The 27,682-nt window shown below is 52.0% G+C and overlaps 10 protein-coding genes across 10 annotated transcripts; 5 read left to right on the top strand and 5 right to left on the bottom strand.

Annotated features, from left to right (window-relative positions):
* Positions 1 to 553: 553 nt before the first annotated feature.
* On the top strand, positions 554 to 1,178 carry AA0111_g3219 (hypothetical protein; the record flags this gene model as incomplete). Its single annotated transcript, XM_028649079.1, has 2 exons — positions 554 to 911; positions 964 to 1,178. The coding sequence occupies 2 exons, from the start codon at positions 554 to 556 to the stop codon at positions 1,176 to 1,178; spliced, it is 573 nt and encodes a 190-aa protein (XP_028508879.1).
* A 505-nt stretch (positions 1,179 to 1,683) lies between these two features.
* Positions 1,684 to 2,385, top strand: AA0111_g3218 (hypothetical protein; the record flags this gene model as incomplete). Its single annotated transcript, XM_028649078.1, has 1 exon — positions 1,684 to 2,385. The coding sequence occupies one exon, from the start codon at positions 1,684 to 1,686 to the stop codon at positions 2,383 to 2,385; it is 702 nt and encodes a 233-aa protein (XP_028508878.1).
* Positions 2,386 to 3,293: 908 nt separating this feature from the next.
* On the top strand, positions 3,294 to 4,007 carry AA0111_g3217 (hypothetical protein; the record flags this gene model as incomplete). The annotated part of the gene is made up of 3 exons (XM_028649077.1): positions 3,294 to 3,548; positions 3,603 to 3,777; positions 3,835 to 4,007. The coding sequence occupies 3 exons, from the start codon at positions 3,294 to 3,296 to the stop codon at positions 4,005 to 4,007; spliced, it is 603 nt and encodes a 200-aa protein (XP_028508871.1).
* A 523-nt stretch (positions 4,008 to 4,530) lies between these two features.
* Positions 4,531 to 5,805, bottom strand: AA0111_g3216 (hypothetical protein; the record flags this gene model as incomplete). Its single annotated transcript, XM_028649076.1, has 2 exons — positions 4,531 to 5,307; positions 5,419 to 5,805. 2 exons carry the CDS (start codon positions 5,803 to 5,805, stop codon positions 4,531 to 4,533), a joined length of 1,164 nt encoding a protein of 387 aa, XP_028508870.1.
* A 220-nt stretch (positions 5,806 to 6,025) lies between these two features.
* Positions 6,026 to 6,979, bottom strand: AA0111_g3215 (hypothetical protein; the record flags this gene model as incomplete). Its single annotated transcript, XM_028649075.1, has 1 exon — positions 6,026 to 6,979. The coding sequence occupies one exon, from the start codon at positions 6,977 to 6,979 to the stop codon at positions 6,026 to 6,028; it is 954 nt and encodes a 317-aa protein (XP_028508873.1).
* Positions 6,980 to 7,542: 563 nt separating this feature from the next.
* On the bottom strand, positions 7,543 to 11,504 carry AA0111_g3214 (Multidrug resistance protein; the record flags this gene model as incomplete). The annotated part of the gene is made up of 3 exons (XM_028649074.1): positions 7,543 to 7,845; positions 7,898 to 11,179; positions 11,232 to 11,504. 3 exons carry the CDS (start codon positions 11,502 to 11,504, stop codon positions 7,543 to 7,545), a joined length of 3,858 nt encoding a protein of 1,285 aa, XP_028508872.1.
* Positions 11,505 to 13,240: 1,736 nt separating this feature from the next.
* AA0111_g3213 (Alpha-dioxygenase 1) lies at positions 13,241 to 15,194 on the bottom strand (the record flags this gene model as incomplete). Its single annotated transcript, XM_028649073.1, has 2 exons — positions 13,241 to 13,305; positions 13,361 to 15,194. The coding sequence occupies 2 exons, from the start codon at positions 15,192 to 15,194 to the stop codon at positions 13,241 to 13,243; spliced, it is 1,899 nt and encodes a 632-aa protein (XP_028508875.1).
* A 4,323-nt stretch (positions 15,195 to 19,517) lies between these two features.
* AA0111_g3212 (hypothetical protein) lies at positions 19,518 to 20,591 on the top strand (the record flags this gene model as incomplete). The annotated part of the gene is made up of 1 exon (XM_028649072.1): positions 19,518 to 20,591. One exon carries the CDS (start codon positions 19,518 to 19,520, stop codon positions 20,589 to 20,591), a length of 1,074 nt encoding a protein of 357 aa, XP_028508874.1.
* A 572-nt stretch (positions 20,592 to 21,163) lies between these two features.
* On the top strand, positions 21,164 to 25,658 carry AA0111_g3211 (hypothetical protein; the record flags this gene model as incomplete). The annotated part of the gene is made up of 2 exons (XM_028649071.1): positions 21,164 to 24,143; positions 24,193 to 25,658. The coding sequence occupies 2 exons, from the start codon at positions 21,164 to 21,166 to the stop codon at positions 25,656 to 25,658; spliced, it is 4,446 nt and encodes a 1,481-aa protein (XP_028508877.1).
* A 720-nt stretch (positions 25,659 to 26,378) lies between these two features.
* On the bottom strand, positions 26,379 to 27,658 carry AA0111_g3210 (Peptidyl-prolyl cis-trans isomerase D; the record flags this gene model as incomplete). The annotated part of the gene is made up of 3 exons (XM_028649070.1): positions 26,379 to 27,425; positions 27,499 to 27,566; positions 27,646 to 27,658. 3 exons carry the CDS (start codon positions 27,656 to 27,658, stop codon positions 26,379 to 26,381), a joined length of 1,128 nt encoding a protein of 375 aa, XP_028508876.1.
* Positions 27,659 to 27,682: the final 24 nt, after the last annotated feature.

Below are 27,682 nucleotides of genomic sequence, written 5' to 3'. Positions count from 1 at the left end.
ACAACTGATTGGAAGGGACTGCAGCTATGCACACAACTCTACTGTTGTTTCAACAGATTCAAGGTCTGTTTATACGTCCTTGTTTCTTGTTCCCGAGGTAGACATGGTTCAAGGCCATTCCCCTGTCAAGCCCACAAAAGAAAGGCACAAAGTAAAGTCCGACCAGAAACAAAGAGATATCTGTAACAATCCGTCATCCACCAGGGGATGCCTCATTTCGTATCTCCACACTTTGCACCGTCATGCTCCCGACCCCACGGTAATCACTAACAACTCTATCTCTTAGCGCAAGACATAGCACAAGGTAATATAGAACATCGATCGCCCTCATGGATGTACTTGAACGAGCTATTATTCACAAATTCCAACACATCACTGGCTTGGCGCATTGATTCGTGAAGACCTACTATTTGGATACGCCTTCACTGATATACCAAAGTCCTGCTCCAACTCCACTCGCCACTCGACTTGCAGACCATACGATTACTGGTGTAGATCCAACTGTGGCAGTTTCCTACAACACGTTGCCTTGAACTCCGGAATAACAATCAAGATGTACACCAGCATTCTCTTCAGCACATTCCTAGCCACGGCATTTGCGGCACCACTCGTTCAACGACAGTCTCCTCAGACCGGCGGGAATGATAGCTGGCAACCCGCGTCAGACACAACCACAACATGCGCCACATCCGACAAGTCGATCAGCTTCGTGCGTGGGCCTCAGCTCGATACCGTGCTCGATAACGCCTGCGCTGCTATGATGCCTCCTTGCGCTTATCAAGACCGCGTCGCTGAGGGTACAGTCTGCACCGCAACTGTCGATTACCCGCTTGACGGCCCCAAGAGCAACACACAACACGCCAATGTAGTTGACAAAGATGGAAACAGCATTAGCGGGTGGGATATCAAGTGTAAGGCTCTATCCCTCAAGTCATGTATTTACAGTACTAATTGAATCTTTAGTCGATGTCACCCCAGCTACCCAGCCTGACAACTCTGCTGGCGTTTTCTGGAAGGTCGAAGACTGCTACGGCTACTTCGCCCGCATGCTTGAGAAGTCGGGATCAGAAGGCTGCCATAACGGCGTGGGTTCTGGTATCGGCAGTGCTAAGGTCGGCGGTGACAGCTCGTTGGCTGACACGGAGTTCAAGGTCACCATCGTGACCAGGGAAGCTTAGGTCTGCTACTCCATTCTGTCTTCTTGTCTTCTTGTTTTATTTTTAGGGTATTTGTGGGTTTCATGGCCACAACAGGCGCTATGGGTCAAGCGCTGTGCGCGTAGGCGTTATCTGTAGCAGTTCCATCACTTCTCACAACATGATTATTACGCTTGACCTCACAAGCCATCGAGCCGTATAGATGATGTGCCGTGTCTTTCTCCACTTATCTCAAATTCCAGCAGCGCGCAACGACGATCGGTCTGACCAAGTTTTACTGATCCGAGCATATCAGTACGTTTGAAGGTTCTCTGTTAAGTGCTTCTCATTGATATAGTAGCTAGCGCTTGGTACCCGTTACACTCTCACCCACACTGCTAGTGATTGCATGTACATACACTTGCGCTATTGATCAACATTCCACTGCAACTCGACCTGATCAGGAAGTTCATTACTTCACATCAACTAAAAACTATTCCAATATCAGAGTACGACATCTCATTGACAAAGCACTCCCTCGAATCCCATGGCGCATGACTACCGGTCCCCACTTGACCACGAGAACAAAGAGCTGATAGGGTTCGACAACCCGCGCCGTGATCCAAGGAGAGCTCATAGTATATTCCATAATCCACCGACCGATGCGCCGGTAAATTACGTTAATACCGCCACCAGCTTTCTCGAAGCCGAATATACAGACCCCAATTCCCCCATCCACCAAGATCCTAAATTACCAACCCCGCCGAAGTCTGATGAAGCCCCTTTCAAACCTCTCAAAACAGCCGACGATGTCTTCAACGCCGCTCGGATATGGCTCAAGTGTCCCCTAGACTATGCTATCGTAATAAGATACCCTACCGAACTCACGCAACGCAACGGCTACCTAGGCGACAGGCTGGTAACACTATACTACGAAAGTTTCACAAGGACGCACGCGCCGAAAATGGTCATGATGATTAAATGGTTGAGTCCGCACAAACTGGCCAGTATCGTCCAAGGCAATGTGATTGACCGACGCTACGTGGAAGAGGCAGAGGTGCTGGACTCCCGGTATATTGCTCTTTGCGATTACGACCATCTTGTGCTCTTGGACTTCGGGTCATTTTCCGAGCCTCATGTGCTCCGTGTTACGGCTGTTCCAAGGGATTCGATGCGTCTGGCGTTTTTGGGCTTCCTACTTGAAGCATGCCATGCGGTAATAGGCGAGCCAGGCCGCAGCCCGCAATAGGTATCTGAGAGTCCTCTCTTGCTTTACAGATACCAGAAAGAACCTGTGTGACAGGTAGATAGGTGTGGTGAATTGATGCTACAGCGCATGTCTGTGATCTGAGATGAGTTTGAGATTCATGCCAGTGCGAACGATAATTCGGGCATTGCAAGCCAAGGACAGTGATCTGGCCAGGTGAATATTGCCGCTAGGGAAAATTCAACATTTTCGAGACATCCCTTTTATGTGAAGTGAAAGAATTCAGACCGTAGTAGGAGCGTTCCATAAGGTAGTTGTATAAGTTCCGACTGTGCCTGTTTTGCCCAGAATGACACTCTTTCGACATCAACAAGTCACTCGATCGACGGTACCCGTCGAAACTTTCCACGGCTCCGATACAACCATTCGCGGTAACGACATGTCATAGTGCAAACTATATGGGACAGATGCGGCTCTATCGCCAAGTCCCTAGGTCGACACATACGTCATCACCAGCCATTCCATCGCTTACCCCAGTCCGCATACCCACGTCACCAACCTCACTGTCCAACAGTCGCTGCGGTTGCAGACATCCGCAATATCTCGTAATGAGAAGTAGAGCCGAGCTCCTCCGCAACCACAATTTGACCGAGGGACAGAGTCCGCATGCTTGGCAGCACATGTTTACCGATGAGTTTACAAGACTTTTCCTGCCGGCCCGGGAAGGCTACCGGCGATTGTACGCATGTATACAAGTCTAGCCTGTGGATAAGTGCGTAGTACTGTGTAGTGGCTTGGGGGTGACGTTTACTAAACAACTTTTTCTACACCAGCCACAGGATTTTCAGTTCAAGTAAAGCATAGGGACGTCCTCGTCACAGCGAATATCATCATCTCCATCCTACCTATACCCTAATCTCTAATCTCAACACTGCACAAGGTTACTCAAGATGCGCGTCGCCAGTACCGTCCTCGCACTATCCTCAGCCGCTTCAGGCTTCATCCACCCCCGTCAAGCCTCTTACAACGAGACGTCCCCTACACCAAATGTCGCGGCAGCACAATATGACGGATCGTGCTTCTACCCTGTCCCAGACTCCAAGTTCAATCTAGAAGCGTATCTCGGAACCTGGTACCAAGTTGCGGGAACACCATTCGGTCCAACAGCAGGCGCACGCTGCGTAACCGCAAACTACTCACTCAACGTACGTTCTTGAGATATGTTGACTTTTAGCCAGCATTTCTGACAGCGAACCTAGGACAATGGCACAGTGCGTGTTGTGAACACCGCAACTGCTGGACCACAAACTGTCGACATTATCGGCACCGCTACGCCTGTAGACTCTGCTTATGGCGCCGGCGGAGCTTTTGTCGTCAGCTTCCCTGGCGCATCTTCGGCACCAGAATGCCCCGGACCGAACTACATTGTACAAGGTAAGTTAATCATCAGAGCCGTACATTGAGTCCATCAATGTTAACGTCGATGTCCAGATTACGCTATCGACTGGGCGATTGTACAGACGCAGAACTGGAGCACGCTTTACATCCTGAGCAGGGAGCGACAGCCAGCGCCTGCCAGCATTGATGCCTGGATTGATCGCGCTGTGGCCTTCGGATCCGACGCGACGTCAATTTCGAAGTTCAACCAAACAGGCTGCGAATAGACGTAAGCGGACAAGAAAAAGATGGCTGTGTAGAGATTCCATCTGTGGGAAGCAACATGTTTCTCATCAAGACAGTACCTAATAGAAGAGTAATCAAATAATATGAGCATTGTCTACGCGTCATATAGGGGTTTATCGTTACCGTCAACATAATTCAGGTGTGGCTTGCCGTGCCGCTGACGCCTTTTGCAATATGTGACAGGCAGCAGCCTTGCGGCTGTAGTCAAAGTATGCATCAAACACAACGTCTTTGAGGCCGTACTCATGCCCTTCGTTCTTATAGAGCGGATCATATGTCTTGGTAACCATGTCATTGTTTATGACTATGAATTGTGCTCCCTAGTCGTATCCGGTGCGGACCACCGCTGTGACGGTCAATGTTTTTAGATCATCGCCAACAGCTCGACCTTCAACAACTCGATGTGAGAGACAAAGGCCCAGTTTCGAGAACTTCTTCCAGTTTTCCGGGCGCCAGCCCAGTGGACATTCCGTGGTATGTGCTAGGTGGTGATCAAAAGCTCACCTAACTTTTACAGCCTCGGCCCCGGAAGACGATCTCACCATCTCCGTCACTCCATGTATCCAAGCTCCTCACCGTACCTGTAACAGTTTCATCTTCGTCGTTCTCGTCATCCTCAAGCTCACTACGCCAAGCAATCCTTGGACACAGTTCACTCTCTTCTCTGTCTCTGACAAGCGGTACATACTCCTCCCTCTGCCCAAAGCATTCCCATAACCACTCGTTCGCCTTCCCATCTTCATCGTTCACCCAGTCTCGAGCTTCAAACTCCTCCATCGCATTCCAAAACCTCGTTACTGGACCAAGGAGTTTACCTGGCCATTTTCTTTGTAGTGATACAGGGCAGGAAGTGTTGCTAAGGCGTATGACATTAGAAACGTTAAAGTCGATAATGACGACTCGGAGATGTGGATCGTCGAACAAGACGTTTGATGCTGGAGAGACGAACATAATATTGCGGGGCGACATGTCGCGGTGCAGGACACCAGCGTTGAAGATGAGAGATTCAGCTTCTAAGATTTTCTCCATTATCGCCGAACGTGTTTGTCGAGAGAGCAACTGAGGCTGGACACTACTCATGACGGTTCCCTTGATATGCTCCGTTAGTATGAGGCGGACATGTCGTGTGAGTGTCTGATCGCCCGCTTCCGTAGGTATTTCAATTGTCCAGCTCCCGTAGTACGCCGGAACCAGACTCCACGTATCAGGGCTTCGTCGCAGTTGCTCGTACGCGGCAGCTTCCCGTGAGTAGTCTCCGTCAGCTAGTACAACGACGTCGCGCTTGTTGTCATATCAATCACCTCCAGCGTCATATAGCGGGTCGTATATCTTCGCCACTATTTTTCCATTGACGACAACGATCTGAGCCCCAAAGGAATAACCAGTACGTACTGTGCCAGTAATGGTGAGTACGCGAGACTCATCAAGTGTACGACCTTCGAGTGGCTGCCGAATCAGACAGTAGTCAATCTGCGGTAGTCGAAAATCGTTTGTCTTGTAAGGCGGCCAAGGAGTATCGTAGCCATGACCGAAAGGCGCAGGTGGTTCGTGACGGCGAGCGACAAATGTAGCGCCTACTACGTATGGTAGCGCAGGCTTACCGTCGTTGTTGCTGTCGAAGTCATCGAGGCTGGTGGCATAACTTTGGTTCTTGAATTTCTTCGCATACTCGCCATCGGCACTCTTTCCAAATCGCTTTTCAAAGTCCCTACGAAGGATGTCAAGTGACCTTGGAGTGCCTGCTGACGGCGCCGTACCGTGAGAAGAGCCTGCCGACATGACAATTGTGGCCTAGACGGTCGCGTTAAGATGTCAAAAGTTCTGAGATGTATATTAGACAGGTCTCTTAGCGGTCGCAATTCTAAACAATAGTGACCTACGGAAGCGCTCTTGCTCTTCTTGGCGGGTTCAAGGTGAAGGTGAAACGGCTCTAGATCATAAGTGAAGGGGGAAGCCATGCAACGCTTCAGTAAGAGTTAAGATTCGCATTCTTGCAACCTCATCCGAAAACCGGACGTTGCTCTACCGCAGCATCTGACTTTGTTACTTGAGAAACGGGCTGTTGAGCCCCAGGCTGAGGACCCCATTGCTGCACAGGCTGCTGCGGGCCCCATGGCTGATAAGGTTGCGGCGCCCACTGCTGTTGTACGGGCTGTCCAACCCATTGCTGTCCATGCTGTGTCGGCCATGGCTGCTGAATCCATTGCTGGCCTGGTGGACCAGCATAAGGCGATGGTGGATCAGGTTGTCGCATCTCATAAACATTTGCAAACCCAGCATACCTCCCCTTTCCACCAAACATCCACTTCACTCCTCCTCTCGCACGTACGAGAACCCACAGACTGAGAAAGATCGATAGCGCAGCAACAGCCATGGGTATCAGCAAGAACCTCATCGCTTTCGTAGTCCCGCAAGCAGTACCAGCCCAATTCCTATCAGGATAGAATTTACTGATCTGGCATGCCCACGTCTCTCTCGTATGCTCCTGGTCCTCTTGTCCAACGTCTTCATAATTCTGCCAGCTCTTCTCGCTGCTTTGGACTGAGGTCGCATAACCAAAGCCACCCAGGCTCGCGCCCACCATGACGATATTGACCACGAAGACAACCCAAGTCCACTTCCTCTCATGTGCCGCGGTGCCCTCTGTTCTCCTCAACTGCCATATTCCAGCCGCGCTGAGCAGACCAACTCCATAGCCTAGTATGCATAACCCCAATACGACGTATACGGGCACGTTGTTGATGTCTATGGTCACGGTGGTGTCGTTCGAGGCGGTGCCGCCTGGGCGTGATAAGACGAGTTGGCGACCACCGCTACGCCAATCGCGAGCAAGGTAGTCTTCGAAATTGTCCTTGGATATGCTCTCGAGGATATTGGTTAGGGCGGCGATGGCAAGGAGGAGACCGGGTGGAAGGAGGAGGAGCAATACGCGACAGCCATTGGGGTTGCGCATTCTCGTGGTCTGGCGCTATGGGACGGCCTTTACGGAGTCACAATATATCGACGTGTGTTGCGAAGAGGATACGATACAAGCGCCCCCCAGCGAAAGGTGCGCTGTGTCAAGATGAACGATGATTCATCGTGACTCGCTGGCCGCGGTCGAGGCGATGCGGCGTGGGCGCCTCAAGGAATGGCTTGGTTCGAGCCATGCTTGGCAAAGTTATGCATCTCAACATAGCTCACACTGCATCTTCGGTTTGGTGACAGCGGCGCAAGACAAATATTGCATTTCAGATGGATGGGATGATGGCTTGCTATCGGAAGTCGCGTTCCAAACTGAAGATCGCGACGCCCGCGTTCACGTGTCAGATGGGGTACTTACCCCACGAATACATCCACCAGTACGAAAGCGAAGATGTGAAAACATTAGCTAGTGAGCATTCTCTACCATAGGCAGAGAGACAGGCATTTTATATGCCAGAGATCTATGTAGTTCCCAGCCTAATGATCTAAGAAAAATGATTACAAATATATACCCAAACGCCATTCATGCAGAAAAGCTCCCGCTTTTGTGAATTATTGCGGCGCTCCAATGGCCTGCAACTTCGCCAGCTCGAAGTAAACTCCCTTCTTGGCCACCAGTTCGTCATGTCTGCCCTTCTCTACGATCTTGCCTTGATCAAAGACGTATATCACGTCAGCGTGTTGAATCGTACTCAGACGATGCGCAATCGCGATGGTGGTGCGCCCTTGTGCTGCGGAGTCAAGGGCAGCTTGTACAACGCGTTCGGATGTGGAGTCGAGTGCTGATGTGGCTTCGTCGAGAAGCAAGACCTTGGGGTCACGGAGGAGGGCGCGGGCAATCGCTATACGTTGGCGCTGAAACTTATGTTAGTGAAGTTTGAGAGGAAGAGAGAGCAGAGGAACGTACCTGGCCACCAGATAGGAGAGCACCCTTTGCACCCACTAGCGTGTTGAAACCATCCGGCAACGATGTAATGAAGTCGTAGATATTGGCATCTTTGCACGCTTGTATCACCGCCTCATCGCCCAAGTCTTCCTTGTCGGCAAGGATGTTTTCGCGAATCGTACCAGTGTAGAGAGTTGTTTCTTGACTGACGATTGCCAATTGCGATCGGTAGTCTTGGAGGTTGTAGTCTTTCAGATCCACATCGTCGACGAGCACGCCACCACTTGTTGGGTCGTAGAACCTTTCAAGTAACTGCATGACCGTTGACTTTCCACTGCCAGAGGCACCGACAAGTGCAATGAACTGACCTGGTTTGGCTGCCAGACTGACACCGCGCAGGACACGATGGTCAGGTCTGCCTGGGTACGTGAAACGTACGTCCTGTAGCTCGACCTTGCCGCTTAACCTCTCAATCTTGATGCCCTCAGGCGACCAGTGGTCAATCTTTGGAACGCGGTTCAGGAACGACTTCAAGAGCTTGGCCGCGTCCCTAGCTTCGCCCATGTCGGGGGCAAAAGAGAAGATTGCACCAGCTGACTGAGCACCGTTGATGATGGACGAGTAGACTATGAAGAACTGCAAGACAGTGTACTCCTGGTTGAACAATAGACGTCCTCCGTACCAGAAGACAAGGGCGAAGATGAACATGCTGAGACCCTGAGATGTTGCATAGAGCACCGCTGACACATTTGTGAACTTGAAGTAGCCCTTGCCCTGGTCCGCAAGTTTGACGTGGTAAGTACCCAAAAGGTATTTCTCCAATGAGAGTGAGGCCACAGTACGGATGGATGAGGCTGCTTCACAAGCAAAGCTGGCCGCATCAGACGTCTCTTTAGTTCGTTTTTCCATGCGGGTAAGGGCGTAAAAGCGGAAGTAACCACAGCCAATAACGAGTGGGATGGTCGCAGAGCACACGAGCGCAAGCTTCCAACCAAAGGAGCATGCGACGATAATGGCGACAAAAATGGAGGAAGCAGCGCTGACAATCGTTCCGAGAGTAGAGCCACTGAGACCAGCAAGACGATTAGCCTCTGATGAAAGGAAGTTGCTGAGCGCGCCAGAAGTTACGGTGTCTCCGTCAAAGAACTCCATGTCCTGACGAAGCATAGCTCCAAAAGCGCGCGTTCGCACGCTACCAACAAGCCTGGCCGATCCTCTTGACAGAGTCATACCCTGTACGTAGTAGAAAGAGCCAATGACGATTCCGAGCATGAGAAACATGCCACACCAGAAATTTACGTTGAGTCCGCCGAGAGACGTTCCAGGAGATAGAAGCGAGTTGATGGAGTTACCCAGGAAGATGGCTTGGATGGCAGGGTTGCAGCCAGCGAGGAAACTGAACACCAGTCCAATAGTCATGGTAGTGTGCTCGCCCCTGTTCATTTCCCATGCAAACTTGATCAACTCCCAAGTACCGTATTCCTTCTCTTTCTCATTCTTGTTCGCCTGGTACTCTGTAGGGGCGGATGTAGTGGTTCGCAACAAAGCAAGCTTCTCTTCGTTGGCAGTGCCTTCCGTTTTGCGGTCAGGGTCGTCCAGAAGCGTCATCCTGTTGGCAGGGCTGATCTTAGAGGTAAGCTCTTGGGCCTGTACTAAACTTGCGTATACAGCTTTGCGGTCGATAAGCTCTTGGTGAGTGCCTTGCTCGACAATTCGGCCCAAGGCCATAACCACGATGTTGTCGGCGCTTTTGATGGTCGAGAGTCGGTGGGCGATAACGATGGTAGTACGTCCTTGCGATGCGCGGTCAAGAGCCTCCTGGACTGCGCTCTCGGATTTGGTATCGAGGGCTGCAGTAGCTTCATCAAGGAGAAGGATCTTGGGATCCGATACGATCGCACGAGCGATTGCAACACGCTGCTTTTGTCCACCTGAGAGCAAGCCACCTCGCTCTCCAACCTTGGTCTGGTACTTTTCTGGGAGGTCCATGATGAAGTCGTGGGCATTAGCGATTTTGGCAGCCTTTTCGATGAGCTCCATCTTCTTGTCATCCGATACATCTGCATACTCTGTGTTGACCAAACCATGCAAAATGCTTTCATAGATTGTGGTACTGAACAAGACGGGTTCCTGGCTCACAATGGCCATATGTTGTCTTAACCAGCGCAGGTTCAAGGTTGTGATATCTCTGCCGTCCAGGAAAATTTGACCCTCCATCGGGAGGTAGAAGCGCTCCAACAGTCCAACAATGGTCGACTTTCCAGATCCAGATGCACCGACAAGCGCGATCATCTTGCCCGATGGTACGTCCAGGTTGAAGTCCGATAGCACTGTAGTGTCTGGTCGAGATGGGTAGACATGCTTCAAATTCCTGAACTCAAGGTTACCAACAAAGTCTTCTGGCACAATGCCTTCATCTGTTTCCGGGTCGATGGGGGAAATTCGTTCGATCGTGTTGAAAACCTTGGTAGCGGCTGCAGTAGCTCCACCGAAAGCCTGGAGATGCGGTAGGTTCTGTCCGATGGAAAAGCCAGCAATCATGAGTGCCATGACAACGGTAAGGATGTTGGAAACGCCAAGTTCCCCGTCGTCAAGGAATCTTTTTCCTTGCCAGAATGCAAGACCGTACTGGAGGTTCAGCACACCCATCATACCAGCGATCATCATGGATAGCCAAAACTTGGCCTTGAAGTCATGTACAGTCGCGCGGTCCACAAAGGCTTTGTACTTCTCCTCGAGTCGCTTCTGAGTGCCGTATGCAGCAACGTTGCGAGCTGAAGATAAGACTTCCTCAGCAAGGGAGGCTGCTGTGGCATATTCGTCGATGGAAAGTGTCTGAGCTTTTTTCATCAAGGTGCCATTGACACCCATCATCATAATAAGTGCTACTGTTGCCGCCAACATAATGAGGGAAAGCTTCCACGATCGTATAAAACCGATGATGATGGCAGTCACGAACATGGACACTCCGGTCACGAAGAGACCGATCTTCTGACCGATGCCGTCTTGCACCAAGTTCATGTCGGAGCTAATGCGAGTGGTGATTTCGCCGGATCCAAGAAAGTCGAAGAAGGCGATGTTCTGTCTGAAAATAGCACGTAGGTAAAGCTCTCGAATCGCCCGTGTGATGCGTTCTCCAGTATAGGAGAATCCCAAGATACTGATATACGAAGTGGTAAACGACCCAATTCCAAGGTATACAAAATACAGAGTATACGTGTTGATCTGATGCTGGAACTTGGCAGCAGCGACAGCGTCGACTGAAAAGCTGGTAAAGCTACCAGCGAAATTACCGTACACAAGCTAGATATCAAAGTTAATTGTGGTATATTCAGATCGTCGAGTATCTACTTACAGTCATGAGGGGCATAACAGCTCCAGCCGCAATACTGGCGATCAACGCCACGACCATGATGAGCTTGTCCTTCGCAGTGGCATATCGAAACAGTGAGAAATATCCAACTGTGAGGTTAGGTGCTGTTAGCTGTTTGTCGATAATGTCCTTCTCTTGATCACTGAGACCAGCCGTGGGCGGCCTGGCCTCCTTTTCCGCATGCAACTCATGCTTCTCGTCAATAGCCGCGGAGATGGCTGTCCCCGTCGACGTTGCTGAGTCCTCGTTGTCCATTGCTCAAGGCGATGAGCGTGTCTTGTCGTTGCTGATACTTGGCGTGCAGCAGTGGTAGTACCTCCAAGAAGTCCTAAGGAGGTGTCGCAAAGGAAAGGGACAATTGTCCTGCGCAATTCCTTTGAGAATCCTCCACCGCGCCACTCACGGGCCTAGAAGATTAGAGATCCTTGTAGTGCAAGGCCAAGCCGTTGTCCGAGCCGGATTACACTATGCTGAATGGGGTGAAATGCGCGATCTAAGCTTCTCGGCTGGGTGGATATTGCACCCGAATCGGTATGACGCGTGCGGCTCGTTTCGTCCGGGGGGTTTTGGATACGGCTGATACGATGGGTGATTGCGCAACGCCAGCACGTGAACGAGCGAACGAGTGAACGAGTTACTGAGACTTCTAAATGCACCGAAAGGACAAATGACGCGTTCACTAGTGGCGATAGTATGACTGTATGAGGACACGATGGATATTAAGCAAGTGAAGGCAATCACTGTTCTTCGCGTTGGAAAAACATCGAGAAGGCGCTGAGAGAAGAAAACGCACTACATATACGAGTGTACTCGGGAGTAAACATGTCTGCCTAAAGCGGACGACAGTCATAGTCGGACTTGACGCATAACTTTCCGTTACGGTGAGCGTGCAGTGCTGCAAGAGTATTGACCGGATACGACGAGTGCGAGTGCGAGATGCGTCTCGGGTGGGACTGACGGCCGGTGCTCGGGCACCATATGCCGCCGATGTCAGCAGCTTGCGTGCTGAGCCCAGGGCTGCCCTTTCCCCCGCGCAAAATCGCAGATTACAAAATGTCCTGGGCCTCGCGTACCTCGTATTGTTCTATTGACCACTCATACAATGGCAAATGCTTTCGCGTTTCGGCGCAACTATCACTGGCGGCCAGTTGCTGGGCATTATTGCGTCATCAACAACAATAGGAGTGCGGTTCCCTCTACAAAACGTTCCACGTTCACAACCCATGTGCCATTTCTCCAATCCAAGCAAGTAGGATTACTTTAGTGGGCCATGGCTTTATAACCGTTCAACGCTTTGAGTATCCTTGACTCCGTGGCGTTTAGGCACCAAGAAACCTCAAATTCTAGGCACCGAGAATACATCGATGTTCAGGCATCGAACACACCTCTCAACATACAGCACCGCCGGGCGTGTAAGACGGCGGGATTTGCTGAATGCGGGTTTCGTGCGAACTCCGTAGGAACCGAGTTTGCAGACACGGAGATTGGACAGGCCCCGACTTTTCAGACAACGGAATGTTTGAGCAGGCTTTGTCCCATCATATGCATACTCTGTAGGGTATGTTGACCCTAGCAAAACCAAATACAGCCCCTGTGACTCGACGCTAGACGAGGACAATACCAAGAGCGCACATTCCTGACGATGCTCAAGTATGGCTATACCGATCAGTCCTCACTTAACCCTTGGTCCAGCCCGTCCCATCATCTTGGTTCGCCATCCACACCCGATTCACAAAAGCAATTTCATTCTCCTTCAGCATCCCACAAGCAACATGTATCAAAGAGCAGCAAGATCCCGAGTAGGCGGTTCATCATACGCTTTACTGAAGAACCACAACTAACGGTTACAACCCGGGCCTGCCCTTGTCATGAATTGGTCGTAGAAACATCTGGCAGTTTGTTCAAATGCACTGTTGGCGAGAAAAGGTTTGATAATACGACTGGAGGCTACTGGTGAAGCGCAATTCTCAGCCTAGCCCTTTACCACCAGGCTACGCGTTAGTCTCTTTTCCATCATACTTCTTACTCGCGTCCTTCATCGTCCAAGGCGCAAAAGCTATTTCTCCTGTTAGCATCTTCTCCGCCCATCTCAAGTATGTAGTTGAACTTACGATTTCCACTCTTCGCTAACACGCTCTCCAATTCTGGGAAATGTCTCCCCAACACATCCTTCATCCCCCCATTCTGTACCCACTGCATACCAACCTTACTATACGTCTTCTCATTCCAATCGCCCGCAATGAATCGATCACTCTTCAATCTCCTGCTCGCCATGAGGATAAATACCCGAAACGCCGTATCGCTGAATCCGAAGCCCGCCGGTAACGGCTCCGCAAGACAACCAACCAGTAAGTCCACCTTCTCAATATCATCCTCGTATATGACCGCCAGCTTCTCCGCAACAACTGTGTTACCAGCTGTGAGCTCGAGGAAGGAAGTCATAGGTGCCAAGTGGAAAAGCCGACGAAAAGCGTTGTAACGCGGAACCCCTCTCTCCCTATCCCTGAGGACATCAATAGTAGAAAGATCAATGTGTCGGCCATCTGGAGTGTGTAAATCACGTAGGAAGTCTGGTGTATTGTTCAGCGTAATAGCACCTGGATAGTTGACCCCGAAGCTGTAGAACACGTCTGAGAAATCCAAAGCATCGTTCTCCAATGGCGCTCTGGCTTTCTCAAAGGCGACATCGCCAATGGGATGTGTGGTCTTGTGCTCCCCAGTCCTGGAATTGAAGAAAGCGATCGTGTCAGGTATGAGGGCGTGCATACGATACACGCTTACAAACTCCTCGGTAAGCGCATACGGGGCAGCATGATGCTCTACGCTCGACCCTGGGATTCCAGAAATGGCTTCTGAAGTAGCGGATACACGACCGAGTAGCTTGTACAGTCGCTCGCCTAGGACACCCCACCAGTTTGCGTTCATGCTTATCTCAAGGACGGGATGCGCGAGGATGGCTGGTGTCCATTCCACCGTGTGTATCTTGGCCATCAGTGCGCAGTTAACTAGGCGGGCTGTGTCGAAAATTCGCTCACTACTCCACGAGGGATAGGCAGTGACAAGGGCGTCGCAGATGGTGTTGTGCTCGAGGACAAAAAGTGTGTGTAGCATTTCTAAACCTAGCCACCAGTTTGTCATGAAGCCTGTTTGAGGAATTCCGTTCGAGTCGCGGGGGAGGAAGGTAGCGATCTTCTGGGTATCGACAGTGAGTTTGCCGTTCTTGCTCTGCCCGCGTAGTTCGGTTGTGCGTAGTTTGGTGCTGCCGTAGATCTGACTGCCGTCCCACCAGTGTGTGTTGACATTTCTGTATGCTGGGGCTGTTTTGTCCGTTTTATCTAACGCGGCATCCGGCTGGGTCTGTTCAATCTTCATCTTGCCGTCTGGCGAATTCCACTTGTCACCCTCAGGAAGCGGGACATTGTACGTTTCCGAGGCGGAATTCTCATGCTGAAACCAGTCGTGGACTTGGAACTGGATCCACGCCGCAGCTAGCAGGTTCAGACTTGTTGCAGGTTTGAAGTTGTCCCTCCTCAGTAGCTGCTCACTGATGAGTCGTGGGTTTGGTGTCATGAGTTCCTCCTCGCTTGGCTTTGCGGTGTGTGCGCGAGGTACGTTGCGGCCGAATCGCATACCTGTGCATCCCATCTTTGGTGCTGAGAGATCGTTGAACAAACCATCTGAGTGGCGAGTATGCAAATACTGCTCATCAGACAGATGTGGACATCCAAGAGTACCTTGGTCGTTAGGAGAGGGGTATACATCGTGCAGGTTCTTTTGGCGTAGCTCGTAGCGGAAGGCGGCGACATTGAGGACACCGATCCAGGTAGGCAGCTTATGCCATGGTATGATATTATTCACTCCATGGAAAACCGCTATGAGGGCGCGTTGTGGAAGGCCTGGCGTGTATGTGTAAGGTTCAGGTTTGCTCTGGCTGTAGACACCCATGGCTCGAACACAATTAGAGATGAGTTCCTGACAGCTTGGTGAATTCTGGAGACATGCGATAAAAGAAAGAGAAAGACACAAGATATACGGGAAAGCTCAGCTAGAATAACAGAATGTGCATACAACAGCCGCGTATTCTGCGTCACGATCGGAACGGCAAGGCTGAGGTTTCATATCAGCCCCACGGCAACAGGTGCCAATGGCATTTAGGTATTCATATCGGTCATCAGCTCTTGCAAGGGAGAGTGTAATATTTGTATCAGCCCCTCGAATGGCTGATCACCCTCATGAACCAAATGAGCAAGAGCTGCAAACCACTATACATACATCTTACTCCACCATTCAGCTTGCTAGCATGTTCTCACGGTCTGCTCATTTCGTCACCTCAGCCTGCGACGATTTCGAACAATGGTACATTGGCCGGCCCATCCAGACCAATCGCATGTTCAAACGTTACACGATACTGCGTTCTTGGGGGCGGCTTACCTCATCCGAGAACCGGGTCCCTCAAGAATGAGCAGGGTTGGTGGCTGACGGATAAGCAGGGGCCCATGCGACAAGTGTTCAAATCAGCTCTCGTGTTGCACCTGGAGGCTGAGTCGGACGTACACACACTGCAATCAAGTAGTTGCCTACACCACTGACTCCGGAACCAGTTTCGTTGCTGATCTTCCAAACTCGCAAAGTCGAAAGGTTTTGTTTGCTGATTGAGATAAGCGAGAAAAGCCTAGAAATACTTTTGTCTACGCTCAATTTTTCGTGCTGCCATGCTAGAATCTCGTGTGTCCGGGGAGGTACTCGTGGGCAAAACACAGAGCATGGTGCAAATTATCAGCCACCCTCTATATTGTTGTTCGCCTGCAAAGGGAGGGAGAATATAGAGGATGATGACGTGGGTCGCAAGTATACGGTTGGTGGACATGAAAGCGCGCGGACCCGTGCTCTAATGTCCTCCTCTTCCGTGTTGTAGGAACTGCTCGTTTTATCATGAGATTGGTTATTTGCATGGCCTCCAGAGGAACCATAGGTCCGAGTTGGTGTCTCTAGGATATCGATTCTGTCTCTCCGCAGATTCCTCTCCGTCTCCACAGCAGTAAGCCCGGGCAGCGAAGTACGTCCGCCGTAGTAGTACGATGGGCTGTGAGATGGTCGGCCAGAAGGTATTCTGTTGATCATGCGTTTGAGGAGTGGCTGAATAGATGGTGCGGAAGCGCACATTATCGCAGTATTGATCTCGACTGCAGAGGTGAAGATACGAAGTTAGCGAATGTCTCACATGCATTTCGTAGAGACATGATTTACCTTGGGACCTATATCCAGCAACATAGCATCAGTATTCGCCTCGTATCTACGTCGTCGGGACGCCTCACTTACCAGAAGATGATGTATGCGCTATAGTATCGAGCAAGATCTCCGCTATTTGCCCAGAGGAACAGGCTCCAAAGTCGTATTCCGGACGCTATCGGAATGAGCAGGCTCACTGCGAAGATTGCTATAACGGACAAGCGCTTGCCTCTTGGCATGCGCAGCGCAAGTAGAATCGGCATTGGTAGAAGCAGAACGACAAGACCAGATCCGAGACTCCAGCCTGCTTGCCAATAGAGAACGATTCTCAGGTCAAAACAGTGACCATCACCCCAACCTGAGAGTATTGCAGGGGATAGGGCGTCAGACGGGTTCTCGAGACATTGAAAGGCCACAATGAAGATACAGTAGATGCCGATTACGACGACAATCACAATCGATGTGATGACGAGTCTTCGAAAGGTTCGCTGTGTCGCAAAACCAAGGTAGACTAAGTATGAAGTGACTATGTCAGCGCATCCCTTGATCGCATATACTTGCCATATAACTCACAACACAAGATAGAGAGCTTTATAAGGCTCATGATGAACAAGTAGCCAATGTGATATGCGTACCCTGTCCCATGGTTAATGCGGTCAATTACAGGCTAGGACAATTGCTCACATGATGCCACAGTCCCGAACAGCCAATACTCCCAGAATGCATCTGTCTCCTCTTTTGTGGCCTTCAGGTCTTCATTAGCATGTTGCCATCAGAGATAGCAGTGGACAAAAACACTATACTCACCGTTGACGGAACTTCTGGATTACTCTTCGTGCCAGAACCGAAAAAGAGCTGGTAACGGTTACAAGCGCAGAGCCCCCATGTAAAGAGCTTCATTGTATTAAATGTCTGCAAGCGCGTATTGCCGAGCGGGTTCCTTACTCACCAATGCGACCGCCATGATGTAGTCGCTTAGGCTGACCTTTCCTACAATACATTTCCGAGTACAGAAGCTGACATCGATAAGCGAGATGTCAGCGAAACGTTATGTGGAGGAAACGGACCGAATGGCAAGCACCATCGTTGAAAGACTCGCAAGAATGAGCTCGGTGATCAAGATTTTAGGCCGTAGATCGTACGGTTTAAAGAAGTCATTGACGGTACCCATGATTGCCCAACATCGAGATGTGAATGGAGCGTCCGGATGGTAACTGAAGTGGACGCTGCAGATTCGAAAGACTGGGGATATGCCCATGGGTGTATGTTACGAGGGTGCACGAGCTGTTCATGGCCCAGGCTTGCTAGCTGATCTCGAATCCAACGTCCGGGATAGCACTAGTGAGCCACGAGGACGCCACGGATGGGGATCCAGGCGTTAGAAGCGTAGCGACTACATGGCAAACCTGGTCAAACAAGGCGTTTCTCGGCATCCGCAAATTCTACGACTAATGCCCACCGTCGGTCTATACACATGTCAAATCAACCTATGTCAGACGATGCGGTCGCCGCTGTGATGGCGAAAGATGTGTTTCTAAGCTCTGTACAAGATGTCGAAAATCTGTTAGTATGGACATAGTTGTTGTGAGATCGATCACGTTGTATGTTTTCATCATCTAGTTATCCTTGCGTAACCACGTTTACGGAACTTATCATTGCCGTACGGCACGGTATTCGGTCATGCTGCTGAGCTGACTTGGACGAGTACTGACTCCTGTGTGTCAGATCATCTAGGCGATAAGTGTCTGCTCCCGAGCGATGGATCAATAGCCGCCAACCAGAATCACCAAAGCTGATGCGGCGTAGTCGATAGCGGCTCTTCATCTCAACAAGGTTTCGAATGTGAGGTACGGTGAGATACCATCTTCACGAGTTTCGGAGACATGTGGCCGTGTCTCTCATGGACTAAAGAAACGGCCGGCAATGTCTGACTCTGCGCACAAAGCCATTGTCAGCCCGAGAAAGGTTGGTAGCGATGCCACAAGTATGAGGAAGCGAGGACGGCCTGTGATGTGTATGCAAGGGAGGAAGGATGCCATCAAATATAATTACCCGCGGCTAGTCCATGTTGGTGTTTCGCGGTTCAGCCACTACCAAGCGAGCTGCCCCGCGCCAGTCTCTTAAGCTGACTGGGTGGAAAAGCCAAGACGATTGCGGCATGGATCAAGAGAAATCTCGTTGTCCACGAGACACACCCAATTGTCAGGTCTTTGGACCTGTCGACGTATTGCTGGACTCTCGATCGAGAGCGGGGATCTTGCTGACATGGTAATCGAGAGTCTGCTGAGCGATAACGAAAACTTGGTTCAACCATAGAGTGGACTCGATGGAAAAAGAAAGGCGGAGGTCGTGACTGGAGCGCAGAGCCTGTCCAGCGTGTAATGGTCTGCATGTGTTCGCATGAAGGGAACTAGCAGCGACCAAAATTTGGCCAGTGAGACGTACAACGACTAGATGTGCTTGCACAGTATCATAGAAGTCCCGTCATAGAAGGGAAGTGAGATTGAACAGTCTACCTGAAACATGGACGAGACTCGTCGCACATTGGAAGCTGGCGTTGTTGGGTGAGATGGCGATAGGCATTGGATAGCGGGAACGGCGAGATTAGACTAGGGGATGTGCCTGGAGACAGGAGAGCTATTCGGGACCCTGAAACCTTGTGCGCATACGTCAGCGCCACGTGACGATCAACAACCCAAAGTATGAGGGATGGTAGAGTGTCAACACGGGTACTGTCAACGCTCTACAAGACACTGAGCTCTATCCAAATCCTGGTTGTGCATATACCATCAAAACATTCTACTGAGACGCTTGAGATTGTTTGCTGTTGAGCAAAAGACGCCCAACTGCCATTTTTGATTGCAGGTCAAGGGTGTATCCCACTCGGCAACTTCCTTGAAAGCGACGATAGCCACCGCGTGACGACACAAGGACAGGTTTATTGCTTGCCATAGGCCCGAATCGCAGCTTCTTGTACAGGACGCGCATCTCGCATCTTCCACCGTTTCCAACACCGCGACATTGTCAGAAGGGACCATCATGAGCGCATCCAGCAACACAGCCGCAGCCCCTCAGCCGCCCAACAACCCGCCCGCATCCGTCGCGACCGCATCGAGCGAGACCAAGGCTACCGACGATGGCAGCATCCTGAGCAAGGGGAAGAAGCTGTTTGGCCTGGGCAGGAAGAAGGAGAGCGTGGCTAGCAAACAGCCAACAGAGACTGCATCCACCACCACGACGCCAACATTGCTGCCCTCGCCCCCAATGTCACCGCCCGAACAACGAGTGTCACCGCGAGGAAGCCCGCGCATGCTGCCAATCGGCGCATCTCCCAGTCGTCGCATCCGCTCCAACTCTCCTGGCCTACACAGCCCAGCATCGTCGCTCATCTTCGAGCGCAACGTACAGGAGCCTGAACCCTCGGCCGACGTGCCTGCACACATCAAGACAGAAGACCACATACCACCCGCGTTGGATGCGACATCCTTGGCCATTACAGACACGCACCTCAACCCCGACGAAGTAGAGATCATAACACACACGGCGCATCAGCCAGCCGCTGTTGCGGTCGCGGGCAGCATAACCGACTCGCTGCACTCGCCGCCTCTGCCTCACACAGAGTCGGTGGCTTCTAGCCATGCTGAGGTGACGGAGACAGCGCCTGGGTACGGCTCACTGGACACGGCAGATCCACGTCGCTTGAGCTTCATCTCATTCGCAGACGTGGTGCAGGCAGAACACGTCGAGCACGACAGACAGGAAGTCTTGGGTGCCACGTCCAACGAGGCTCTGCAGTTTATGAGCCTGTCATCGACGGCGAACCGGTCGCCCTCGCCAGTGAGGTCTGCCGCGTCTTCGCCGCCAACCACCAGTGGAGCAGCCTCGCCCAAGCATGCGGATCTGGCGCGCACGCGGTCACCCGCGAGTCCTACATCCCCTATAGTGCTCGGTAGCCCCAACCCAGCATCGGGCGAAGAGCTGCCAGTCCAGATTGAAACGATGCGACAAGCACTGCGCAAGACGCACTCGGGCGATCTTAGCGGCGCGCGCTCGCAGCCATTGAGCGCAGCGAGTCTGGAGGAGAGCGCGGCTGATAAGCATCCGTTCAAGTGAGGGTGTGGAGAGATTGCGCATGAATGCACTGAAACGAAGTTCTTAATTTCATTTTCGACAATGTTGGGAGCTCAGGGAGGGGTTATTGGTTGGTCAGATATCCATGTGCGATGTGGCGATGTTTTTTTTCTAGCAGTTATTCGATACCAATGCTATTATCTACGTGTTTGCTCTATGGACATGCTTTGGTGGTGTGCCATGTGTGTGGGATAGATGAGGGCAATCAGGCACAGACGCCCTGGACGTCAGCTTGGTCCTGTGTATGCTGCTGGGGGCCGGGGCGGTGATTAGGCGATGGATATCAGCGCCAAGGCCGTCTCCTAGTCTTCGCCCATGCTGGGTGCCATGTCTGCTCGCTAGGGCTGGGCGGTGGGCCTCTTACTACCTAACGACAGACCATTTTGCCCGCGCAACGAGGCATGCGATGCGCCATACGGAACCGACATACAGTCTCGCAGCGCCCCCGACCGTTGTCCGCGACCTAGACGAAGCGCAACGGCTACCTGCTGCAAGAGCTGGGCCGCCTGCCGTGTGTCAATGAACAGCACAAGACACAGCAGCGGTCCGCATCCATGGACCAGCAGAGAAGGAACAGGAGGGAGGTGAGTGCGTCCGAGGCCGCACAGGGAGTCTTGCCGTACAACAACAATGTCAATGTGAATGCCCACGAGAGAGCCCGGGACGAGTACCGCAAGCAGCCCCAGACGATACGCACCGTCACCCCCGACGACACGCCGACGCCGCAGCAGCAGCCCACGACGTCGTCCACGGCCACGACGACGATACCCGAAGACGGCTACCCCAGCCAGACGACGTTCCAGTCCCCGCCCAACAGCCCCCGCTCCCACAACAGCCAGCTCTCCCAGCGCACCGGCAACCCGCGAGCCTACGTCGCCCGCGCATCCAGCGACTCCGAGTACCGCAATGCGCGCGAGCAGACACGGCCCCGAACCCGCACCCTCGAGGAGAGGGGCACCCGCGACCGCTCGCCCTCGAACGTCTTTGGCACCGGCCGCCACCGCATAGGCTCCGTCGCCAGCTCCCAGAGCAACTACCAGAGCCTCGAGGAGTCGGTCGTCACTTCCATCGGCCACATCTCCACCATCTCCCCACCACCACAGCAGCAGCCGCCCCCACCCCGGACCTCAAGCACCAACAGCCGCAGCCGCCTCTCCAAGCAGCAGCAGCAGCAACAGCAGGAACAGCAACGCCAGCAGCAGCAGCAACATCAACATCAACAACAGGCCCACCGCTCCACCTCGCCCGTCCTCTCCCCCTCCAATGTGCCCCCCGAGTCGTGGGTGTCGCCCGTACCGGCCTCAGATGCCAAGAAGCTCAAGGCCCTCATGCGCTCGACCTGCGGCAAGATGCAGGGTCTCTTGGCCTTCCGGAGGGGTGAGCAGAACCCCTGGGCGCTGTCGTACTGCTATATCAACGACGAGGCCGGCAGTCTCGTCTACGAACCCAAGAACGACACGTCCTACACCCGCACCTTGATACCCGACCTACGTGGCTGCCATGTCAAGAGCGCATACGACGGCGAGGCCTACACGGCATACATCCATGTCGTTGTCCACAACTCCAAACTCGAGGTCCATCTGCGCCCACCAACACAGGAAGAGTTTGACTCATGGTTTGCCGCCTTGTTGTGCTGGTCGCCCATGCGTCCAAAGGGCATACAAAACAGAATGGCCAAGCCCCAGGCACCCGTCATGATCGAGCGTCGCCTCCCAGACAGCAGGCGTCACTCCGAGGTGTCACTACTCAAAGACTCGCCCAAGAAGGAAGCGCCCATCATCAAGGTTGGCAAGATGATATACTGGGACACAAGTGTGACATATAGCAACACAGGCACACCCAAAGGCACAGGTGCTGGCGGACGGCCCCAGGCTTACAGAGTCCAGAGCCATGGCTCGCGTCGCTGGCGAAGAGTGTCATGCACACTCCGTGAAAATGGAGAGCTCAAGCTCTACTCCGACACTGATGTCACCCTAGTCTCTACCGTTCAGCTTTCCCAGCTTTCCCGATGTGCTGTTCAACGATTGGATCCCTCCGTTTTGGATAACGAGTTTTGCATTGCCATATATCCCCAGTACACCGCTGCTTCTTCTCCTGCATTAACAATCCTACGACCTATATTCCTATCGCTAGAGTCACGAGTCCTGTACGAGGTTTGGATAGTCCTCCTACGTGCTTTTACTGTTCCACAACTATACGGCCCAAAGTCGGACGGCGCCATGACCGACGACGGCACTCTGTCGCCGTCTTTCGGCACCCAAGACATGTTCCGCATGGAGAAGTCATTATTTGTAAGAGTTATTGAAGCAAAACTGATTCCACCCGTAAGCCCCAAGGTTGCTGATAGCAATGGGCAAACCCCAATACGACCGTCCTCGTCCGCCACAACCAATCCGGGTGGATATCTCGTCGAGGTACTATTAGATGGAGAGACGCGTTCGCGGACCATGGTCAAAAACGAGGGCAACAATCCTTTCTGGAGAGAGGAATTCGAGTTTCTGGACTTGCCTGCTCTACACACCGCCTCACTGCTACTGAAAAAGCGACCGCCAAGCTACAACCGTACCGAAAAGAGCGGGTTTGAGGCAACCGCCTCCGATCCATATGTCTCCGAGGGCGGATACGCCGGTATCTCCTTCGACCAGACCATAGGAAAGACGGATATCTACCTGGACGACCTCGGCCCGAACCAAGAGATGGAAAAGTGGTGGCCGCTCATCAACATGTATGGAAATAGCGTCGGTGAGGTATTGGTCAAAGTCAGCAGCGAGGAGTGTGCGATCCTCATGGCTCGCGACTACTACCCACTTTCCGAGCTTCTGCACCGGTTTTCCAACGGCATAACACTCCAGATTGCCCAGATGATCCCGAATGAGCTTAGGAGATTGTCTGAATACCTGCTGAACATCTTCCAGGTGTCTGGAGCCGCTGGCGAGTGGATATGCGCGCTTGTTGAGGAAGAGATCGATGGCACATTGAAAGAGTCACCTGCTAGCCGCTTGCGATTCAGCAAGAGACTGGGATCAAGCGAATCCAACGAGTCCTCCTTGGCCAACCAATTTGGTTCTGCAAGCGATCGTGAGCTCTTCGTTCGAGACATGGGCAACAATGCCAAGCTGGAGGCCAATCTACTCTTCCGCGGCAATACTTTGCTTACCAAGTCCTTGGACCTGCACATGAGGCGTCTTGGCAAAGAGTACTTAGAGGAAACGCTGAGCGAGAAACTGAGAGAGATCAACACTAAGGATCCTGATTGTGAGGTCGACCCGAACAAGGTGACCTCACCCCACGAAATGGAGCGGAACTGGAGGCGGTTGATCAACTGCACCGAGGAAGTCTGGCGAGCCATCTACAACTCCGTGTCGCGGTGCCCGCAAGAACTGAGGTTGATCTTCAGACACATTAGAGCGTGTGCCGACGATCGATACGGAGACTACCTACGGACGGTGCAGTACAGCAGTGTCTCTGGGTTCCTGTTCTTACGTTTCTTCGTCCCAGCGGTGTTGAACCCGAAACTCTTCGGCCTTTTGAAAGGTGCGCAGTCCTTGTCTATAACACGCTCCAATGCTAACAGTCCATCCAGATCACCCCAAGGTCAAAGCTCGAAGAACATTCACTCTCATTGCAAAGTCTCTACAAGGTTTGGCAAACATGTCTTCGTTCGGTACCAAAGAAGCATGGATGGAGCCCATGAACACCTTCCTCACTTCACATCGGCAAGAGTTCAAGAAGTATCTGGACGACATCTGCTCGATTTCGACAACGTCGCAACCCGCACCGCCGATACCACCCTCGTACAGTACCCCGATCGCCATTCTCCACCGACTGCCCCCGACGTTCAAAGAGGGATTCCCGTCACTTCCATACCTCATCGACCATTCGCGCAATTTTGCAATGCTCGTCAACCTCTGGTTAGACAACACCCAGAAAAGCGCGCCTGATATTCAGGCTACTGATGGTGATCTCCTTCGTTTCCACAACATCTGCTCGTCTCTCAACGAGCGCACCAAGGACTGCCTGAATCGCGCCGAACCCGCTGAACGGCCGTCATCGTCACTGAGTGTCAAGTGGGAGGAGCTAGTCGAGCAGCTACAAGGTGCGCAGATCGACACGTCTAGGGGTGCAGCAACGAGGAATCGTGGGCCAATACAGGAAGAAGAGATTGAGGATTCTCCGTTATCTCCAAACAATGGTGATGTCGACTATTCCTCCTCGTCTACCAGCACACCCATAACAATGCAACCGCCACCACGGACACGGCATCAGCAAAACTCGAGTATCTCAGCTTCTCAAAGCTCTCTAAAGAGCAACAGTTCGGCCACAATATCTTACACGAATCCATTCGCTAAGAAGCAATGGTCGGGTCAATATACACCAACAGGAAACGATTCGGTGAATGTCTCACAGTCCGCATCTGCATCCGCAAGCGCATCGGCATCGGCAAACGAAGACACGCCTCCAGGATCCAGCGACGGTATTCATATGGCTCCCGCGCCCTCCTATCCACAGGCCTTGACTACGACAACAACGACCACGATCTCTACATCCACATCAACCCAGTCCTTCAACTACAGTAACCCCAATGCCCATATCAACCAACAACAGCGACCTGCCACTGTATCCACGAATTCCCTCGTCGGAAGACCACCTCGCTCAGCAGGCGGTCAGAGTATGGAGGGCAGCGAAAATGGCAGTATCGCAGAAGAGGAATATACAACCGCGCTCCCTGCCTTCTCCGAAAAGGCAACGAAAGAGAAGAAGGAACGCGGCTTCCGAGGCGTCCTCCCCTTCCAGCGAAAAGGCAAGCGTAAAGACAAAGACAAGGATAAAGAGGACAAGAAAGACAAGAAAGAGGACAAAGAGAACCGCAAAGACAAAGGCAAAGACAAGGATCGTGACAGAGAACGGGAACGCAGCACCGAACGCGGGGCCAGCGCCTTGGGCCGAGAAGGCTATGTTGATTTTGGCAGCGTACGAGGAAAAGGCCGTGACCGCGATAGAGGAGGCGGAGAAGAACGCGACAATCATCGCGATGACTCCGAGTTCTGACTACATGGCTGGTTTACTGGAGGCGATAGTCCGAGGACGCTGGCCAAGAGGGAGATCAAGAGGAGGAAGAGTGCAGGGGAGCTTTTGGACAAGGCAAGTCCGACGTGACGAATGTCATTTACATTCTGCTAGGGATGGACTTTTGTTTCTCTCTTTTTCGGACAGGCAAATTCAAAAAGCTTGGTTACTTAAAAGCTGGATGTTGAAAAGCTTTGTTCCTACTACACGTGTGTAGCCATTTTCTTGGTGGCTAGAAGTCGGCAAAGCTTGCATACACGGTGGCTGGTTTTGCTGCACGATTTGATGTGTTCTTTTTTCTTTTCTTGTTATGGCGCGTTAGAGCGATGACCGGTTTGATTCCTTTCTTCAGGCAAAACGGGGGGAGGGAACGTTTGCTTGACAGTCCTTTTTTGTTGTTGTCGTTGTTGTTGTTGAACTTTTTTTGTATATAGCATTTGCAGTTTTGTTTACGCATAGATATCAATGTTGATCGCTTAACACTAAACTATACTCTGTACGCAATGACTAAAGGTTTGTATAAAGTGTTTTTTTCTTTCAAAAATGATATTATAGTCATAGATGAGTAGGTAGGTATACTGGTATCTGTCATGTGTTTTTCTCTCTCTACTACTGAACCCACTCCATTTCCTTACACCTTCGAGCGCAACGTCCATACTTTGAACTTGGTCGAAGCAACTTCCCCCACGCATAACCAACCACCTAGTCAAAGTTGAAAGCGTTCTTGTAAGCCTTCTTCTCCTTCTCCTTCCTCGCTTGCACCCTCTTCTTCACTACATCCAACTCCTTGACAATGGCCGCATCGCCCGGCGCATACTTGGCCGCCTCGTGCAAGTCCGCCAACGCCTCATCCTCGTTCTTCTTGCCCGCCTTGGCCTGTGCCCGCCTGAAGTACGCCTTGGCCTTGTCTTTGTCCGTAATGCCCTCGATATCCAGCGCCTTTGTTGCATTCTCCGCCGCGTCCCCAAACTGGCCCGATTTGTTCTGAAGAAGCGCAGAGTTGCTGTATAGCGAAATCTTCAGTGCCTGGAGTTTAGGCCAGAGATCTGCCGGGTCGTCGTCGAGAGGGGCGGGGTATTCGTGGAGGTAGCGGATACCCTTTTGGTATTTTGTGATGCCGAGTTTGAGATCACCCTTTTTGAAGGCGTCGTTGCCCATGTCCTTTAGCTTCGTAGCGATTTCGAGTATCTCCTCGCCTTTCCACTCGTCGTCTGCGTTAGCTTTCTGGTCTTCGGGGAAGTCCTCGTAGGGGTCGCCGGTTGCGTCGGAGATCTTTTCGGTGGCTTTGTCGTAGTCTTCGCCAGAAAGCTCACCGCACTCGATAATGGTAGCGTCCTGCTCAGGCTTGTCGCCGCTCTGTGTCTTGAGGTTCTCAATCGTACGGACGATGCTCTTGCCGTTGATGACCTCTCCAAAGACAACGTGCTTCTTGTCGAGATGCGGCGTAGGCACTGTGGTGACGAAGAATTGGGAGCCGTTGGTTCCTGGACCGGCGTTGGCCATGCTCAGCAGGAACGGCTTGTCGTGCACTTTTTCAAAGTTCTCATCCTCGAACTTTTCGCCATATATGCTTTCTCCGCCTGTGCCGTTGCCCTGCGTGAAATCACCGCCTTGGATCATGAAGCCCTTGATGACACGGTGGAAACTCGAGTTCTTGTAGTGGAGAGGCTTTCCAGATGCGCCTTCACCTTTCTCGCCTGTGCATAGTGCGCGGAAATTTTCGGCGGTCTTAGGAACGATATCGCTGTACTGTGTACATTGTTAATGGTGTGTTCAAACTGGTTGGATTGCGCTGGTTTGCGTGACAAGTTGGGCGACGTACGAGCTCAAAGGCAACGCGGCCAGCCTTGACGCCACCAATGGCGATGTCGAAGAAGACGCGAGGGCGCTCTGGATATTGTTAGCACACTTTCCAATTTTCTCTGGGTCGCCAAAGCCCAGAAGTGAGCTTCATATGAAAGTTACTTACTAGTGTCAGCCATGGTCGCTGAATCCCTTTGGTTGTA

Source organism: Alternaria arborescens (assembly GCF_004154835.1).
Source record: "Alternaria arborescens strain FERA 675 chromosome Unknown contig_6, whole genome shotgun sequence".
Classification (NCBI taxonomy): Eukaryota; Fungi; Ascomycota; class Dothideomycetes; order Pleosporales; family Pleosporaceae; genus Alternaria; species Alternaria arborescens.
Note: the sequence above shows the minus strand (reverse complement) of the source record. Positions and strands in the feature narration are given on the sequence as shown.